The sequence below is a fragment of the Triturus cristatus genome, chromosome 5_1 (assembly GCF_964204655.1).
Source record: "Triturus cristatus chromosome 5_1, aTriCri1.1, whole genome shotgun sequence".
Taxonomy (NCBI): domain Eukaryota; kingdom Metazoa; phylum Chordata; class Amphibia; order Caudata; family Salamandridae; genus Triturus; species Triturus cristatus.
The window spans coordinates 578,795,210-578,815,688 of NC_140587.1; the positions used below are offsets into that span (position 1 = coordinate 578,795,210).

Sequence of the window (20,479 nt, forward strand, 5' to 3'; positions counted from 1 at the left end):
GTGACGAGATAGTGGATACGAAGCCCGTACACTGTAAGCCCTCTTCCAGAGGGTTTGCCATGGTCCAGCAAGCTGCTTGTGCATGCCACGTGTGCCACAGTCGTAGTGCAGAATTGCTGCTGGCACTGGTGGATTCTCAGTAGAATGCCAGCCTGTGTAAACTCTTGAAAGTAAAGAAAGCGAAATTGAAAGTCTCCATGTCGGTGGCTAGGAACTGAATGAAACGCAGACGCAAATAAAAGATAATGCGACATTACGCAAATTAATGCAATACGGTCACCGGAGTAAGAACACGAAAGGCAGCTATAACCAGGTTACAAAAGCAGCGCATACCAATAGTTCAGTGCAGATTAAACTGAAATGCTTGTGCTACGAAGCAGAAGTTAACCAGGTGTTTGTGTAGAAACATTTAAGTACGATGCCAACCAAATATCCTAACGTTATCTGCTTTCATAGACTAGTGGTATACAAGGTTTGTCTTGTTACCAAAACCATTAACAAATCATCATTCCACGACCTGATGTGGAGCGGCCCCAGAAGGAGGGTCACAGGGGTTGTGTTTAACAGCTGTGCGGCCCACCACCAAAGCTGCAGCATAGGGACCCAGAACTCCCTAGACCGCCCTCAAGAAAGAAGCTCCAAAGGAGAGCCAGGGTGAGGTCCAAGCTCCAAAAGTCATTATGGCTGACCCCGAAGCCAGCACGCCACGAAGCGCTAGCGAAGCTCTGCCTGATCGAGTTCCACGAGAAGCGCTTGAGAGACCACTACTGTTCACCAATGTGTATACTGCTGCTGTATTTTTAAAACCGCCATCTGCATTTGATGCTACCAAGGAACACCATATTGGCAATAGATGGACTGCATGGATAGAGACTTTTGAAGATTTAATTGATGCCATAGATAAAAAAGCTGATAAAAAGTTCATAAAGTTTTAAGGAACATGACTGGTGAAGGAGTGAAAAAAGCCTTGAAAAAGATATCATTAGAAAGCGAGGTGATGTATGACCAAATTAAAACAGCCTTGAATGTCAAATGTAATCCAGTGCCAAATGTGGATTATGAAAGATACATATTCGGTCAAGGACGCCACTGACCTGGTGAAACCATCAATGCGTTTGTTGAAAGACTGTATGTTTTGGTGAAGGCACTGTAGATTCAATGAGTTTAACGATGAGGAAGCTACCTGCCTCAGAGTAATCGATGCCTGTCTGTCAGATTCCTTTCAAAGACGAATGCTGAGTGAAACTCTGATCTTGGAACAAGTCCTCAAGGCTGATCACGCTGAAGAGCGTGCTGATTGTCAAGCGATTGACATGGAGGCTGGCGGTACGCCCAAAATGCGCCAGTCATGAGCATGAAGAGTTAGCCAAAGTATAAGGCTGAGGGACACAGGATGATGTCTCCACAGAAGAAAAAGTGTTACAGATGTGGACTGTCATTTCCACACAAATGCAAATGCCCTGCAATCGGACAAATATGCATTGGCTGTGGTAAAGCAACCCATTTTGTGATGACTTGCAATGCAAAGAGAAAAGAAAGTGCGTCATAGTGTGATGACAAGGTGGACGACCGAATGCTACCTCAGCGATGTTTGATGTGCTCCCATAAGGCCAAGTAAGTGGTCACACAAACTAAGGAAAATCGACACCAAACGAAGTCGATCATCATCTAAATCAAAGTATAACATATTTTTATTGACATTTATGAGTTTATTACAGTTACACAAGTAGTATTTGCTAAAATCTTTGGTCTAATTCTTATTTATCACTTAGACAGGTTTACATACATTTCAATCATGGGGCAGTGCATAATGTCCCGTATCTCATGTGTAAGCGTAGTGACCGCCACCCTTTACGTGCCTGTTAGCCCACCACCCCAGGTTGCTTGTGATTTCCGTGACCCCTGCCTACCGCTTCTTCCCTGCCCTGTCTCGGTGGGCGATTCTGGCCGCAGACCAGGGTTCAGGCAATGTCCTTATCAATTTTACTCATAGTCGATTGAAAATAAACATTTAAACCAATTAAAGTAAAAAAGAAAACTAAGAAGATTTTGCATGCATAGAGGACAGAGAAGCATCTGATTCTGAGGATGCACTTATTAGTCTTAACAATTACATGATATATTCTGTATGGTGCGTGTGTCTCCCGGGGGGGGGGGGGGAGGGGGGTGCCTCCTCACCCACACACCTCATTCTCTCACCTATCGCTTATCTTTCCCACTAGTAGGGCTACGTGTTTGCCTTCCTATAGTTGATAGTCCGTGCATGCCCCAACCCAGCAGGGCCAGGGCCTTCTGTGTGGGAAAGTGCAAATCACTCACTATCACTCCCAGTCTCCTCCCCAACGTCTTGTTCCCGCTCTGGATTTTCCCAGGTCGCCAGTGCTTCCTTTTATAAGTCCGCTATCAATCGTCTCCGGATGCCCCTCTCTTCCTCCCAACTCAAGGCTCTGCCCTCCGCACCTGCCCAACTAATAACCTCTCTGTTCCAACTGGCCACTTGTGGCCCAGAAGGGGATTTCCACACCAGTCTCTATCCGTCTCTTAGCTAGGCCTAAGGCCAGGTCTACAAATTGATTCCACACCTTTCGTTTAGGAGGACGTGGGAAGAGCCCTAACAAACAGACTTCCATATTTACCACCAGGTCCCTCCCCAGTGCGTCCTTTATCTTAGCCAGGATTCCTTCCCAATACACTTGCACAATGCCACAACTCCAGGTCATGTGTATAAAACCGGCATCCAAATAGGCACACCTCGGGCACCTTCTCATTTGGCCACCATGGGTAACATTGAGTCTATGAGGTGTCATATAACCATATGGATATAGTTGAACTGCGTATACTTAAGTCTGGTGCTCCTTGATATTTTCTTGTTGGACCTTATTACCATACCCCATTCTCCATCTGTGAGTTCCCTGTCTATCGCCCTTTCCCACTTACCTTAGAGATCCCCATAGGACTAATAGCCGCGGCAGCCAGAGCTTTGTGGTGCCACTTCTCTTGGTGTCCCGCAGTGCCCAGAATGATCAACGCATGCAGTAACGGGTGGGTCGCCGGCTCATCTCTACCTCCACCCCTTAGCTGTCCAAAGGTACCAACCAAAGCTTCGCACTGCAGGAACTGGCAGGGAGGAAGGCCGTAGCTATCCATCAAATCCGCAAACAACCCATCATCATCTAAATCATCGACAAAGAGTTCCTCAGGAACAGTTTCTAGTGATACAATGACAATTGTGCAATATTGATATTTACTTCAGGAAAGCATGCACATGTGGGGCTGGTCGGATGTGAGGAAAAAACAACAGTGAAGAAAAATCAACATGAAAAGGCACCGCAAACATTCAAACATTGTCCAAAAGATCACTCTAAAGATAAGTGGGTGTTTGATGCCATTCATAATTGACAGTGGAGCATCGATAAATATCATGCCTGAGAAGTATCAAGAGTTATCTCTGTTGCCTCAACTTACAAAGGCAAAGACTAAAGTATACATATGGGCTGCCTCAATGCCCTTAAAGAGTCCAGGGTAATTTGTAGCTACAATGAAGCATAAGAAAACAGTGGTACAAGCACTTATCATGTACTTCAAGGAACAGCCTCAAGTGCCTGTTTGCTGAGTTTTAACACTGTTGAACGCCCATCATGAATTTGTAAGTCAGTTTCCTTTATTATTTCACAGGTTATGAAAACCCAAAACAATAAAAGTAAAGTTACATATAAATGAGGATGTTCCTCCTGGCGTGCTGCTGTAATGGAAAGGATAAACAGCTACATGAGAATGCTCAAATGTTATGTGCTCCCTAACGTATGTGATCTCTTCCAATGCTGGCCATCACCTACTATATCACTATATTACTGGCCTGTTGTTACTATCCGTACTGAATGCCTCCTCTTTGGCATCGTAGCCCATATGACGCTAGCTCAATCCTCCTTACTCGTGTGAGGCCACTGCTCCTAAGACACTTGCTTGACAGACACCTCTATTGTTCGATACAAGCTTTACTTGCTGATTGTACCACATGGATTATCTAGGACTCAGTAGCTCACATGGTGCTCCTTACTGTCTGCTGGCTCCCCCTCCACAAGGCTTTGAATCAGCTGCCACCATCTTGTAATGTTCCCTGATACATAACCTATACATGTGTTGATATCCTGGACCATTTTATCTTTCCTGCAAGTAGTGAGTTACCTACTCAGTGCCCCCAAGGGGACCAGGCCTCCTTACTTATCAAGAGGGTGCTGTACTACCCGTGTTAATGTGGCTTGATTTTGCTGCATATCAATTCTTCTCACTTCATCTATGTAGCATTAGGTATCCAGGACCCTCTCCTGCCTTCCAATCTATCTTTCCAGATCAGCAGCATACTAATAGGTGTGTTCTCATTCTTTAAATGTAACGCTACAGTGCACCTCTGAAAACAAACATCCACTCCATACCGTGCCTTGTCATGCCCCAAAGAGGTATGTTTTACCTCCGCTCCTAATGTCTTCTCCTGTTGAAAGGAAACTGCCAGACTTTGTTGTCACCTAAAATTGCCACTATGACTTGTCTACTGATGATGGGTAGCTTTTGATCCCTAGAATGTTGTTTGAGTTGTTCAAAGGGTAGTTGTTGACACCACTCGCCTCGCCGTGGCTCATTCTGTGACCAATCCATTGAAGAATAGAGAAATAGATTTTTGCCACCAATACCTTCTGGAGAATCATTAGTTCGAGTATGTGACCATAAGAACTTCTAGTTTAGCCACAGTGCTCTGCAGTTTGTTGCTTGGAGTCTGGCTGATCCAGTCCTGCTTCTGCATTTTTAAAACCCGTTCTCTTCCCAGTCTCATCCAAAGAAGTTGAAAATCAAAGCGAAGATAGAAAGATGCGTAGGATAGTTGCAAGATACATTACTTCACCAGGCATGCGTTGGTGTACATCTTTTTACTGTTTGCTATAAGGCTACCTTATTAATACATAGACTTCCTCCCAGAAGACTTTAACGCCCTTGGTAACATCTGACTTCGAGTGATGGAACTTCCCTTGAGCATTTTCGATTCTTTATCCCACTTCTATAGGTTTCCAATTATACAATAATCTTCCCTGTGACTTACCTTTTCTTACCCTCCTTTCAAGCACGCTTGAACTTGCAGATTGAGTGGTTTACAAAAACTACAAATAAGTAAACCTAGCCTTCTTAAATTATTTTTTTCAATTTTTGTTTTTTAAACAAGTGATTTTTATTTTTTGCCATTATCTTCCAGTGATTACCAGTAACGTTAATTTCTGCTGTGTTTCTAACTTGCTACCATACATTTGTAGATCACGCCTTTCTTTAAGTTCTTGATGTTTGGGCCAGCACCACATACAGTATTGCTTCCATGGCTTATTCTTCCATCACCCTCCGCACCATTCCACAGATATCCCTATTAGATTCTTGTTTTCCCAGTAAGGCTGCGCCTAACCCTTGTTCAGGTCATATAAAGTGATCTCCTAAGGCACATATTTGTATTTCTTTATTTTGAGCATCATCTCAACCAGAAATGTTGTACATTAGACCAAGTATGCAATGCAAGTACATAGGACAATCAAGCAATTGAATGGAGGTAAAAAAAAATCAATGGACTTATTACTGGAAAGTGTTAAGCTGTTGTTTGAAAACCAAGAACATTAAGACATCCATAAAGCTCAATATTGTACAACACAAAGTATAATATTTCAACGTCTAGGGCAGCTATCACTTCAAATGAGTTGTATCTACAAAAAGTGACTGTGCCCTCAAGTCATCCCCCTCCCTCTTGATAATATCTATCCAACATGGGTTCAAGAGATGTGTTTTAAATCCCTATTGTGCTGGTCTAACCCTTATGTTCAGTGAGAGAGCATTCTAGTAAGCAGGTCGAAGAATGTCGAAGGACTGAAATCTGGGTGGTGAAGAAGCTGGTAGTGGTGCAATTAGAATGCACTGATTGGATGATCATAAGTTTAAGAGCGGATAGTTTGGGATAGAGTACAAACAAGATAACCTGTAGTTGACCCATGCACAGTATTGAAAGACAAGCAAAAAAGATTTGACTAAGGCTCTATTTATAGTAGAAAACCAACCAGATTGATGTCGATGACTTGAAATAGGAGTGTTTCTGGGTACATTGTAGAGTACCCTTGTGGCAGAGTTTGAGTGGGATGAGGGAGGCCTACTACAAAACTGTTCCAGTTTGTTAACCAGTGAGTTATACAGTGCTAAATCTGCGGAGGGGGTTCTGAGGACAGAATCTACCTATGTTCAGTATTTGATGTCTTGCTGTGCTGTCGTCTTGGTGATGAAGGTTCCAGCTGCATGGAGCAGTTGAAGGGAACACGGAGGCTTCTAGTTACATAGCAAAGGTGAGAATGTCATGGAGAAGTAGATGAGGCTAGGAATAGTGATATTCCGGAGGAGGAGAGAAATATTGGACCTTTAGCTTAGATGAGTTTTGGATGAGGGAGTGTATGGCCATCCGATGATGAATGTCAGCAAGATAGTCTGATATCCACAATTGTAAAGCGGTAAGAAAGCTGGGAAAAACAGAAACCTACTTGGTTTCCTTGCTTAGAGGGGGTAATAATACAGCAAGAAAAGGAGAGAAGCCAAGATGGAGCCTTGGGGGACTCCAGCTGTGGTGGGTGGGATGTGATCTAGTGGATTGGCAGACCACAGAGAAGGCAACAGGAGGTCAGAGAGGTAGGGTGAGAACTGGTTGAGCGCAGAGCCTGTGATGTAAAGGCGCTTTAGTGTAGGTAGGATAGGCAACAGCGACAAGTGCGACACATAGATCCAGAAGTATAATGCAAGGATGTGATGGGCTGAGATGACCTTGCTTGCTTCAATAAAAGAAAGGGAGGTCACCAGCATAGCCAGCCCAGGTGACAAACATGTGACTGTCAAGCTAAGTAGCATTTATCTACCTTTTGGAGTGGATGCATAGATATCAAGATTGATCTCTAAGTTCTGTCTCTCTCAGTGACAAGATTTAAATCATATGCCCAGCTCTCCTATTGCCTTAATTAAGTGATTGACATCGACTGCCTTAGTGCTAAAGGAATGGCTCCTTGTCACTTCTCCTTTTTTACCTGCTGTGAACCTAAACACAGACTCTGTGATGCGTTTAGAATAGCAACGTGTTGTGCCAAGGTCTATAAATGTTTACTAATTACCATGTGCTTAAAGTAGGATTGAAGTCCTTGTTTGTCTAGTCTGCCTCCCGGTGAAATTCACTTGCTTTAGTTCCTGGATCCTGGCACACACAAGCACGCCCCTTGATGCCTTCCTGTTTCATGTAAATATTATACCTGGATGTGGCTAATCCTGTTTGGGCGTGTCTGGGAATCCGAAATAGCTTTGCGACCTGGTCCAGAAAGGCCTAATCTCTGCCTTAGTGCCTCCATTGGAAGGCAGACAAGTGCATATTTTACTGTTATATTTTTTTAAATGCTTGTTTCTTTTTTTTGCCTTATAAAGTGCAATTTCTACCCAACCGGGTTTCAGAGCACATATTGGTATAGATTGTACATTGTGAAAAAAGTCAGACCAATATGTATGTAGTGATTACATTTCTCTGAAAACACGGTCTAAGAAAGTGCAGAGCGCACGCTAAGTCAAATGTTCCCATGAAGCAATCTGTTTTCTTGAGTTGCCCTTAATATCTGCACCATCATTTTTAACATGCATGACCTGAATTGATCGATGGTACCTTCGTGTTGGTACCTGGCCCTTCCCTCTGCTGATGGCCTGTGCTGTCGTCCTCAGGTATTTAGGTTGTAATTGCATCACTGTGGTGGAAGGACTGGAAGGGTGTGAAGAGCTCCGCGAGCTACACATGGAAAGCCAACGCCTGCCCCTGGGAGAGAAACTGCTGTTTGATCCAAGAACTCTGCATTCCCTGGCGGTAAGAACATGTCACGCTTCCTGACAGCTGTCATACAAAACACTACTGTGAATGGTTCTTTCAGTAAATCATTCAGATCATTTAACCAGATAAAGCGGCATTGTCAGCCGCAGTGTTGCACCCTGTACGTCCCTTTTCTGTTTGCAACCTGTGTACTCAACAGGAGAATTTATATCTCTTTTGCTGTAACCTTTGCTGGAAACCTTTATGTTTGTGTTGAGAACATTGATTTCATACTTTTAGACCTGTGCATTATGGAATACAGAAAGTGAATACTAACAACCAGTGCACGTCTCATATTATTTTGGCATAAGTTGACCCTGTAATAATTTGGTTTTACGTTTCTCACTTGAGATATCTTTAGTGATAGTATCCTTAATCATTCAGGGCATTTCTGATCTACCTCGGCTTAAAGGGATTTACCGTCCTGATGGATAAGCTCCTCAGGTGAACATAGCCCTCCTGTGCTAGCACCGCAGTAGCATACTTCTGTCCTTCCTGCCCCAGATGGGTTTCGACAATCAGTTCTTTCAGTAGTTGGAGCAAATGGAAATGCTGATCTTATTAACATCATCAAACTGTGCTTCCACTGTGCTGGTTGTCTGGAGAAAACAGAACAATCCCATTGAAATGGCCCAATGTCTACTCTGGTAAGGTGACGAGATGAAGTCAACAAGTTCCATTATCATATATCGTTCTATGGTACTCCAGCAGGCGATCAGACCTTGCTCACTGTCCCACTCTTGAGCTCGATAATCTGCTTCGAGGTATAGATATGACTTGTTGTTGAAACGGCAAGATGGATACAGTCCACTGTGGCAGGTGGTACACACCTATCTGTTTTAGTTTGGCAACTAAGACCCTGTGGTCGGCCGTGACGCATGCAGGCCTACAGGTCTGAGAAAATCAGTGTCCTGACACCACAGACCTCAATCCCTCTTCCCTGGTCTTCCATGATGGAATCAACAAGCTACTCTGTCTCACAGTGTAGGCAAAATCCTGCTTAGACCGGGTCAAGCATCCCACTGGGCTCAACAAATACTTGTAGTTGTCTCACATCACAGATCTACATCAGTGTGGCTGGGTAAGAGATTCAAAGTTAGCTGGAAATTGAACTTATCAGTGGGTTTGTTCTGATGCTTTTCCTAGATCTCAGCTAATATGTGGGATTGCTGAATTCTCTGAGGTATGCTGCCACTAGACCTATGGAGAACAGTGATTTGAATCTTGGGGCAGGGCATATGTCAAGCAAGAAGCCATGACATTTTTCACATTGACTTTAATATAAAAAGAAAAACCTCTACAGAGTAGGGAGGAGATTGTACGGTTCTCTGGTGCTCTGTCCATGCAACATCCGACTATTCACTTTAACATTCTGACATATGTATTTTTTTGCAGGAGACTCTTGTCTCTAGTCTATTGACAAGTGCTCCATTTAATGTTCATGTGTTCCTCACCAATAGCATGCTAGACTCTATTTTATAGTTTGAGTCTATGCAAAGTAGTACTCGTTTTTTTTTTTTTTTTTTTGAAACCTTTATTACAGAAGTCAAAAGAGTTACAAAAATGGGCCTACAACCTTCGGGCCGGCCGCTAGCAAACGATAAGAGCATAGAATACAAGTGGGAAACACACGCTGCAGCGAGAGAGAGATCACAGGAGTTGGAAAGAAAAAACATTGGCGGCCACACCGTCCGGACCCCCCAGATGGCGGTTCCATTTTTATGTAAGAAATAACAAACAAATCCACAAGGCAGCAAAAAATCGAAGCAGCAGTATGCGCTCCCCCGGGGAGGACCCTACCGATACACAGGAAAAGCGGGGGGGGGGACAGGCCAGAGCGGAGACAAAGTGGACTCCGTACCCAGGTAGTACTCGTTTTTAACGTAGACATCCACTTCCACATTCAGACTCTCTTCAGATACTTTTACAGTGGGGAGTATGTAATAGCAAAACTCCAACAACAACAAGGAAAATCAAAAACACTATTTTTTTATTTTTTTTAAACAAACTTTATTGGGATTTTCATGTGGGGGTACATCATAATACACATCACATTGAACATTTAATTATTCAGAGAACACAGGTTACAATTCAGGCATTGTGCGCCATATGTTCAAATTGTAGTGTTGTCCATGATATATTCCAATAATATCCCAAGGCCGCTAGGAAGGCCACCATTCTATCACAGTGGTGTGCTTTACATACCTAGCCTACGAACAAATGTATTCAAGGGGAGCGATGTCCGCTCAACTGTCCCACAACCCCCAATCCCACCCGGAACCCACCCTCCGTACCCAACCATGCCACAAAGAAAGCAATCTTAGTCTGGGGGACTCAGAGCATACCCCTGGGGGGGGGGGGGGAGAAATAAGGGAGGGCGGGCCGGAGCAGAGGTCAACCCCACCCCAAGCCCACGGAAGGGGAAGGAAGGAGGCCGGTCCATGCATCACGAGAGGGGGAACCCAACCACACGAATCACCACACCTCCCAGAATCAGGAGTCAGGCACACACTCTCAGCCCCAACGACCCAACTCCGTCAACATGCACTGCTGCTTATGCGGGGGAACTCCGGGGGGCAGTCACCACAGCCCCCCCCCCTCCTCTTTCTCCATCTCGCTCTTGAATGATTCAGCCAGGTGCGCCCATTCCAGGGAGATAGGACGCTTGCGCAGCCCCCGACTCTCCTCACGGTACAGCGCCTCTCGCTCCGCTACCGCCCATCTTAACACCTCTTCTCCCCAAGCCTAAAAATCAAAAACACTATAACACAAGATACTTTACTAACTTCAAATATTTTTGTGGTCAACAGATTACAATTGCAGCTTTGAAATAATAGAATAAATTTGACAAAGACAAATTCTGTAAAGACACTATTGTTTCAAATCTTTTGGTATGTGTTTTGTTCGTCAATGCTTAACAGCAACATGTTTTGTAGCTGCTGTATTTGTATAGTGCTCGCAAGAGCACAAGAAATGACCAGAACACGAGCGGCTGTTGCTCTTTTTACTTGTGGTTTTTGTGGTATTGTCTTAGCATGAAATGTTTCCTTGCGTCCAATATGGATATGGGAATGCATTTCACCCAAATATAGCGTTAAGTACCATATTTGTATTTTGCCCAATTTAGTGCAATTTTCCAGAAATTTGGCATAATTACGTGAAAGCCAATTATGCAAATTCCACAAACCCCTATTAAAAACAGAACTTGATCACAAACTCCTGAGATCCATGTAGTGCTTACTACCCTTGAAGAGTATTGCATTGTGGTTGAGTAGGGCACTTCGCCGTAGCAGGCCAGTGTTAAGGATTTATTCAAACATTTCCATTCAGTGCCATGCACTTTGTTACATTCTTCTCATGTCGATTGTGGGCAAATTGGGTGTGAAAGCCATATGTGAATGCTGATATTGTGAGCTGGTTCGTGAAACATTTTGCAATAATTAGAATGTAGTTATGCATATTTGATTTAAGTATTATCACGTTGTTTGTAATGCAGTCATTATGCATTTATTTCATGCTTTCCATGCCACTCGCTGTGGAATAGACAACAGCTTCAGCTTATGTGTTTTTTTCTAATCTTCAAACCAATTATGCTTAACTTTCAGAGCAGTATTTATGAGGATAGAATTATTAGCTAGCCATCATAACAATGCATTTATTCTGACGAATATGATTGCTTAAGCTATAGTCTAGCTTTTAGGTTACTGGAGTTACTTAGCTTGTAGTTGATATATGGTGTAATGTGTTAGCAGGACGTCATCACCGCTTTACAAGCAATGATCATGCAACGTGTAGATAGGAAAATGATTCACAAAGTCTCAAATGGCTCCAGAATCTTTACTGGAATTGATGATTTCTCCTCCTCATGAATAGGTACATATTTGATGTCCTTTACTTGTGCCTTTTAGTGCTGACTTAGGGCTACTACAGTTCTTTCTGTTATGGCTGATACTGTGGAATGTAGCTTTTAAAAAACATTTATTTATTGGTTTTTCCAAAGCGATAACAAAAGAAGATATATGACATTGCAGGAATAAAGACTTCAGCATTGCGTATTATAGTTAAAGCATATCCTTATCTTGTCTTTCCTTTGTTAATATCGACATCAAAATCTGTCAAACATAAAAAACAAAACTACCTAATATAACAATAACGGAGCATGTGTAATCCATAATATGATCGTGTACAGTTTCCCACATATGTGGTCAGTTTTCAATTTACAACTACTAGTGCATATGTTCCACAAAGAAGCCGTTTTGTGCCTATATACCAGGCGTGGACGCCTAGCAGAGCGGGGATATTGCATATACATGTTTCATCTCACATCTCGTCTGAACCATCTAAGGAGTGTATCTGTAGGTAATCTTTAAGTGGTTGCCAAATATCCTGAGGGCGGGAAGTAAGAGGTAGTAATGTAGCATAGATATCACTTGTTTCACTTGTTTCATTACAATAAATGAGGTCCCGAACCCAGTCTTTGATTGTTGGAGTTCGAGCTCTACCCCACTGTAAGGATACTTGGCGTTGGAGTACAAACGTGGCGAATCTTCGCACACTTCTCTTAAGGGGTTTGACATATCCTAGCAATGCCATCAATGGGGAGGGTGTTAGTGTAACTTCAATCATGATTGATAAGTTACGAAAAATCGATTCCCAGTAATCTTGGATAGGAGTGCAATTCCAGGCAAGGTGCTCAAAATCCGCGCCTGGCATCTCACATCTGGTACATGCATTCGAAACGGTAAGATTGATTCTGGCCAGCAATTTTGGAGTGATATATGCTCTATGAAGGTATTTAAAATTTAGCAGTTTATGCCTATAGTTATTTGATACGTATCGGGTTTGGGCACAGCAATAGGACCATGTTTCGTCGGGTAGTGGCTCACCCAGGTCGAATTCCCAAGCCGTCCTAGCCTTGAGGCCCACTGTGGGTCGCATAGATTGCGATAAGTGATAGAGGCGGGAGATAAGGTGTTAACTATCGGTAGATGAGATGACCAGGGTGAGAGGGGGAAAGTCCATTGGTTCTGTAGCAGCATCCAGCAGGACACTCCTCAGGGCTCCCTGCACTCTGTGTATTAAGAATCGGACCATGTAGGACGCGGCGCCTGTCGCTGCCAACTTCGACACCGAGCACAGCCGGTGGTCCTTAAACAGATCATTTACTGTGTGCAGTCTTAGCTCCTGCATTGTACGTTTCGTACGTTTTTCGGTAGTGGGGGTAGCCATAGGTTATCGGGTAGCGGTATGTGGGGGGAATATAAGATGTCATGTTGCAAATATTGACGCAGTTTGGTCCAGGCCCAACATGTTGTGGATACTGTCTGTATTTTCGACTGTCATTGCGGGAGCCCTTGAGGGAGCAGTGACGAGTGTATTCGGGTGTATTTGTGATCGCTCCGGTCGCAGATACTGAATGCGAGCATCAGGGTGATACCAGAAGTTCATGAAGTGAATCTGAGCTACCAAATAATAAAGATAGAGATTGGGGACCCCAAACCCTCCCCGTTCATATGGCATGGTAAGAGTTTCCCAACCTATTCTTGGTTGCTTACCCCCCTCATATCAGTCGGATTAACGCAGAGCGTAGAGTTGCAAAGAAAGCAGTTGTTAATGCAATTGGGATATTTGTGAATAGGTATTTCAAGTGCGGGAGTACTACCATTTTAATAATGGCTATCTGGCTGGAAAGGGGTAGTTTAATCCAGCGCTCGACCTGCGACGTGAGAAGGTCAATGGCCGGTCCGTAGTTGATTCGGATTACGTTGTCCGCATTGCAATGTAAATAAATTCCAAGGTACTTAGGAGGTGTATCACACCAGCGCAAGGGGAATTCCATGTCCACCTGGGTGGTTGCCAGCGTCAGAGGGAAGATTTCTGACTTTGACCAATTTATGACCAGGCCCGAATGAACGCCAAATCTGACTATCTCTCTTAATAATGGAGAGAGATTTTCTGCAGGGTGACGGACAAATAGTAATACATCATCTGTGTAGAAAGAGGCTATAAGCGGGCCAGTATGGAGTTGTAAGCTCCAGTGGAGGTGGCGCTCCTGCATGTGGCGGGCCAAGAGATCCATTGCTATAATAAATAATAAATAATAAGGGTGATAATGGACATCCCTGGTGGGTGTCTCGATACAAAGAAAAAGGAGCTGTGAGAATTCCATTTACTCGGAGTCGAGCGACCGGATTGGAGTATAAAAGCTTAACCAGGCCCATGAAACCTATGGGGATACCTAATTTGTGCATTGCTGCATATAGAAAAGACCACTCCAGGGAGTCGAATGCCTTCTCTGCATCCAGCATCACGACAGCCACTGGGAGCGTGGGTTCCATCTGGTTTATTACTGAGAATACTGTGCGCAGGTTAATGGTTGTGGAGCGCCCGGGAATAAACCCCGCCTGGAAAGGACAGAAGATGTTATCTACAAGTAGTGAGAGACGCGTTGCCAGAATTTTAGCTAGGATTTTATAGTCATGATTCAACAGTGATAATGGTCTATATGATTAGCATTGGGTTGGAGTTTTGCCCGGTTTAAGTAGTAGTGTGACTGGCCTCTCGCATAGTTGGAGTAAGGGAACCTCTCTCCAGGGCCTCTGCATATATCTCGACAAGTCGAGGAGCAAGTACCTCCTGATATGCTTTATAAACATCCGCGGTGAGGCCGTCTGATCCCGGGGCCCAGCTGCTGGGTAAATCTTTTATCGCCTGTCGCACCTCGTTGACATCAATGGGGGAGGCCAAGAATTCACCCTGCCCGTCTTCAATCCAAACCATGGCAACCTCCTGCAAGTAGTCTCCTAGGGCCTGGTCGCCTGGAGGGGACCGTGTTTTGTACAGTCACGTATAATATGTTGATAGGGTCTGTGTAATGTCAGTGCTAGAGGTTCATGGGGTCGCCTCTTCCGAGTCTAGTTGTGTAATGTATGTATGTCAGCTCATGCCTGGGCACCCTCTCACATATAACCAAGCACCCTGCCTTCAGGATTGATAAGGGCTGCCATAGGGGTGACTGATAGGTTTCTATGTGCAGTGATAGGTGAGATATAGTGAACCTATATCTCAGTAAGGGGTGCATGCACCACCTTACCCAGGCTGCAGTAGCAGACCTGTGGTGTCATTTTGGAAGGCTTTCCAGGGGTGGTATAATACATGCTTCTGCCCCTGGTAGGCCTCTGGGGTACCTATGCCCTAGGTACATAGTATACCATATACTAGGGACTTATAAGGGGACCTCAGAATCCAATTTGTGATGTAGCTAAGGTAAATGGAGTCAATTTAGAGAGGAACCAGCTAGGCTGGGGTCCTGAATAGCAGGGCCCCAGCCAGACTAAAGTCGAAAAACAGTGTTACAGCAGCAGAAAGTGGGAATAACCATGTGAAACAGATCCTACTCTCCTACACAACCCCTCCCCCCCCCAACCGCAGGGACATTAAACTAACCTTGACCAGTTGAGTCTTCATGTTCTAAGTGAAAATATCTGGGGAGTCCATCTGCATTGGCATGGTTACTCCCAGGTCTATGTTCCACTGAAAAGTCCATCCCCTGTAGGGAAATGGACCACCTGAGAAGTTTGGGGATTTCACCCTTCATCTGTTTTAGCCATAAGAGGGGCTTATGGTCTGTCTGACTGAACAATGAAGTGAGTACCAACCAAACCACAGCAAAGGCCTCCCTCTCAATGGCTGACCAACGTTTCTCTCTGGTGGTCAACCTTCTGCTTATGAAAGCTACTGGCTGATCCTGACCTTCATCATTCAACTGTGACAGTACAGCCCCTACCCCCAACTCAGGTGCACCTGTTTGCACAATTAACTTTTTGGAGTAATCAGGACTTTGCAGAATGGGAGCAGTGCACATTGCCTGCTTCAGGTCATCAAATGCCTTTTGACAGCTAACTGTCCACTGAACCTTTCTGGGCATTTTCTTAGAGGTTACGTCATTCAGGGGTGTCACTATTGATATCCATACCCCTTGACAACTCTTATGTAATACCCAGTCAGGCCTAAGAAGGCTCTCACCTGAGTCTGGGTAGTGGGAGCAACCCAGTCCATTATGGTTTGGATTTTGCTCTGCAATGGTTGAACCTGGCCTCCACCTACAAGGTGGCCCAGGTACACAACCCGACTCTGCCCTATCTGGCACTTAGTAGCCTTGATAGTTAGGCCTGCTTTTTGCAGGGCCTCCAAAACATTCCTCAGGTGGACCAGGTGATCCTCCCAGGTGGAGCTAAACACAGCAATATCATCTAGATATGCTGCACCATAGTCTTCCAGACCTGTAAGGACTTGATTCACCAACCTTTGGAAAGTGGCAGGTGCATTCCTCAAACCAAACGGCATTACCACAAATTGATAGTGCCCACTAGGGGTAGAGAATGCTGTCTTTGGCTTTGCATCATCAGCTAGTCTGATCTGCCAGTAGCCAGCTGTCAAGTCAAATGTGCTTAGAAACTTGGCTGAGGCCAATGTATCTATTAGCTCATCTGCCCTTGGGATGGGATGGGATGGGCATCAGTCCTAGTGACTGCATTGAGACCCCTGAAGTCCACACAAAACCTCATCTCTTTCTTGCCATCTTTGGTGTGAGGTTTAGGCACAAGGACTACTGGACTAGCCCAAGAGCTATCTGAGGGTTCAATGACTCCCAAATCCAACATATTTTGGACTTCTGTCCTTATACAGTCCTTGACATGGTCAGGTTGCCTGTAGATCTTATTCTTTACAGGCAGGCTGTCCCCAGTGTCCACTTCATGAGTGTAACAGGTGGTCTGACTTGGAGTCAGAGAAAACATATATGTCTGAACTGGCTGAGAAGTTTTCTGCAGTCAGTTTGTTGCTGGACAGTGAGGCTGCCTGCCAAGGCTACACCATCTACTGATCCATCATCAGGGTTCTGAGAGAGCAGGTCAGGGAATGGGTCACTCTCTTCCTCCTGTCCCTCATCTGTAGCCATGAGCAAGCCCATATCTGCCCTGTCAACATATGGTTTCAGTCTGTTGACATGAAGTACCCTGTGGGGACTCCTAGGGATTCCAAGGTCTACCAAGTAGGTGACCTCCCCTTTCTGTTCAACAATTGTATGGGGCCACTCCATTTGTCCTGGAGGGCTGCTGGGGCCACAGGCTCCAGCACCCACACTTTCTGCCCTGGCTGGTAAACAGTCAGCACAGCCTTTTGGTCATGCCAGGCCTTTTGCAGTTCCTGTCTAGCCGCAAGGTTTTTAGTTGCCTTTTTCATGTACTTAGCCATCCTGGAGCGGAGACCAAGTACATAGTCCACTATGTCCTGTTTAGGGGGTTTGAGAGGTAACTCCCATCCCTCCTTCACCAGACACAAAGGACCCCTAACAGGATGGCCAAACAAAAGTTCAAAAGGGCTGTAACCAACCCCCTTTCGTGGCACCTCCCTGTAGGCAAACAAAGGGAAGGGCAAAAGGATGTCCCATCTGCGCCTAAGCTTTTCTGGGAGACCTTTGATCATGCCCTTTAAGGTTTTGTTGAATCTTTCAACTAAACCATTGCATTGTGGGTGATAGGGTGTGGTGAATTTATAATTCACTCCACACTCCTTCCACATTGCAGTCAAGTAACTTGACATGAAGTTTGCATCCCTGTCAGATACTACCTCCTTAGGAAAACCCACTCTTGAGAATACACCCAAGAGGCCTCTTGCCCCCACAGGTGCTGTAGTGGCCCTAAGTGGAATGGCCTCTGGGTACCTAGTGGCATGGTCCACCACCACCAGGATAAATCTGTGCCCAGATGCTGCTTGAGGATCCATGGGACCAACACTGTCAATCACAACCCTCTCAAAGGGAACCCTCACCACAGGTAGTGGTATTAGGGGGGCCTTTTTGGTTCCACCTGCCTTGCCACTGGCTTGGCAGGTTGCACAGGAGCGACAAAACTCCTTATTGACTTCAGACATGTGGGGCCAGTGAAAGTGAGGGACAATTCTGTCGCAAGTCTTGTTCTGGGCCAGGTGTCCAGCTAAGGAAATATCATGGGCTATTGTCAATAGGAAGCCCCTAAACTTCAGAGGTATAACCAACCTCCTGGAAGCACCACTTTTGGGGTCTCTACACTCTGAATAAAGGAGTCCATCATCCCAATAAATGTTATGGGTGCCACTAGCATTACCAGCAGCCTCATCAGCAGCTTGCTTTCTGAGGGGTTCAAGAGAGGGGCAGGTTTTCTGCTCCTGGCTTAGATCTGCCCTGGAAGGGCCCCCTGTCCCCAAGAACTCAACCTGGTCAGGTTCAAGCTCCTCTGGGACAGTTCCTTCTTCAGGTTCAAGATCATATCCTTCAGGAGGCTGATCTGTATTCTGAGTCAGGGGGAAGGCACTGCCTTAACCCTACTGCTCCTCCTCTTGGGAGGTACCTGGTCCATTCTTCCAGAATCCAGGGCCTTTCCAGTGTTAGACATTTTGGCCTGTGACCTAATCACAGCAAAGACATGAGCAGGGATCCCTAACATTTCTGCATGTGTCCTGAGCTCCACTTCAGCCCAAGCTGAAGTTTCCAGATCATTGCCAAGCAAGCATTCAACTGGTAGGTCTGCAGTTATCACAACCTTCTTAAGTCCAGTTACCCCTCCCCAGGAGAAGTTAACAACTGCCAGAGAATGGTCTGTTCTGACATTGCTAGCATTGGTCCCTTGGTACATTTCACCAAGTATAATCTGCCCAGGATTCACAAGATCTTTTGTCACCATTGTGACACTTGCTCCTGTGTCCCTGAATGCCAAAGCATCTTTTCCATTAATCAAAGGCTGCTGTCTGTATTTGCCCAAGTTACTGGGACTCACAAAGGAGGACATGTCCATGCCTCCATCACAGACCAGGACAGCCTGAGTTGGAACTCTGACTAGGCCAGAGTCCATCTCAGAATCCAGGGTTAACCCTACTACACCCTTATTCTGAACATTACCACCACCAATTGTAGCTGTACTAGGGGGAACAGTTGCCTTAGGGGCAATGGTGGCTGGAGTTGGGTCTTTGGACTTGGTGCAATCACTTGTCCAGTGAGTCTTCTGTTTACAGATTTTGCACCATGGTTTCTTTTGGGCTTTTCCCTTGTTAGACTGTGAATCCCCACCTGAAGAAGATTTTTGGGGACCTTGTGAAGACTTCTGGTATTTACCCTTCTCCCCACCCTTGTCAGAGTTTTTAGGATCTTGCTTCTTCTGGTCACCACCTTGGTTCTGAACCTTCTGCCTCACCCTGGTTCTGACCCATTTGTCTGCCTTCTTTCCCAATTCTTGGGGAGAGGTCAGATCTGAGTCCACCAGGTACTGGTGCAACCGCTGATTTTGACAGTTATTAAGGATCTGCTCCCTCATAATTAAATTGTACAATCCTTGAAAGTCATGCGCTTTGCTGCCAAGTAACCAACCCTCCAGAGCCTTAGTAGCACAATCTACAAAGTCCACCCAGTCTTGATTCTGTGCCTTTTGGGTATCTCTGAACTTTAACCTATATTGTTCAGTGGTTAGGCCAAACCCTTCAATCAATGTACTTTTCAGACTGGTATAATCATCAGCATCCTCCTCTCTAACAGTGAGGAGCTTATCTCTACCTTTGTCTGCAAAGGAGAGCCATGAGATTGCTGCCCACTGCTCCTGGGGGACCCTTTGAACTTTACAGGCCCTTTCCAGTGCAGTTATCCATTTGTGGATTTCATCCCCACTCTGGTAGGGAGGGACAATCTTATTTAGGTTTATATGGTCATGAGACCTCTCCCTATCTCTAGGGATGTTGCTGCCACCATGGGACTCTAGTCCCATCTTTTTTCTAGCTCTGTAGAGCTCTAGGGCCTCCCTATCTAGGGCTACCTGCTGCTTTCTGATTTGGAGCTTGGCTTCCTCATACTTCAGCAGTCTCTCCCGCCTCTCCTGGGAGGTTTCTCTCCTCTGAGCAGAGATAGAGGTCCCTATAGATGAACCAGAATGGTCACTGAGGGAGATCTAGACCTTTCAGGCCCACCAGCAACTCTTCCAGAAGGGACAAAGAGGGGACCATTGTAGCCCTCCCCCTCATCTTCCAGAGGAGCTGTATTTCCCAGGTCAAGATCATTGTCATCTTCCTGGTCAGCATCAGAGGTCAGGTCATGGGGAATTTCACCCCTAGGCCCTTCATCAACTGCTGCCCTACCCACTCTGCCTACCCCTTCATATCCTATAGGTCTTCTGAGATCATCCAGCCTGAGTACCTCTATGAGATGCTGGGTGGTTGGGCTTTTGCCTGTCTTCAGTCTCCTAGTACTGCATAATGCTCTCAATTCCAAGAATGGGAGGTTATCATACTTGGAGATAAGAAGCCCATTGGCTTCTGGCAGGGACCCACTGGTTTCTGGCCTTGAAGACATTACTAGTGAGGTATGGTGTATTGCACTACCTACTCTAGTGTGGCCTACTAAACTCTCTTGAGTTGTAGAAAGGGTGTGCTAAACCCTTAACACACAACTCTAAGTTCAGTAGAACTTACTGTATTCTAAAGCTTGTATTAGATGTACCTCAGGTACCTTTAGTGGTTTTCAGTTAGTCAATTCAATTGAGATTATCTGGT

The 20,479-nt window shown here is 45.2% G+C and overlaps 1 protein-coding gene across 3 annotated transcripts in view; it reads left to right on the forward strand.

Annotated features, from left to right (window-relative positions):
- Nucleotides 1-20,479, forward strand: part of PPP1R42 (protein phosphatase 1 regulatory subunit 42) — a 525,575-nt gene that overhangs the window by 274,936 nt on the left and 230,160 nt on the right. For all 3 annotated transcript variants that reach the window (XM_085605503.1, XM_085605502.1, XM_085605504.1), the window contains one exon: nucleotides 7,765-7,903. In XM_085605503.1, coding sequence (XP_085461629.1) covers nucleotides 7,765-7,903 — 139 coding nt within the window. The remainder of the gene's footprint in view (nucleotides 1-7,764; nucleotides 7,904-20,479) is intronic.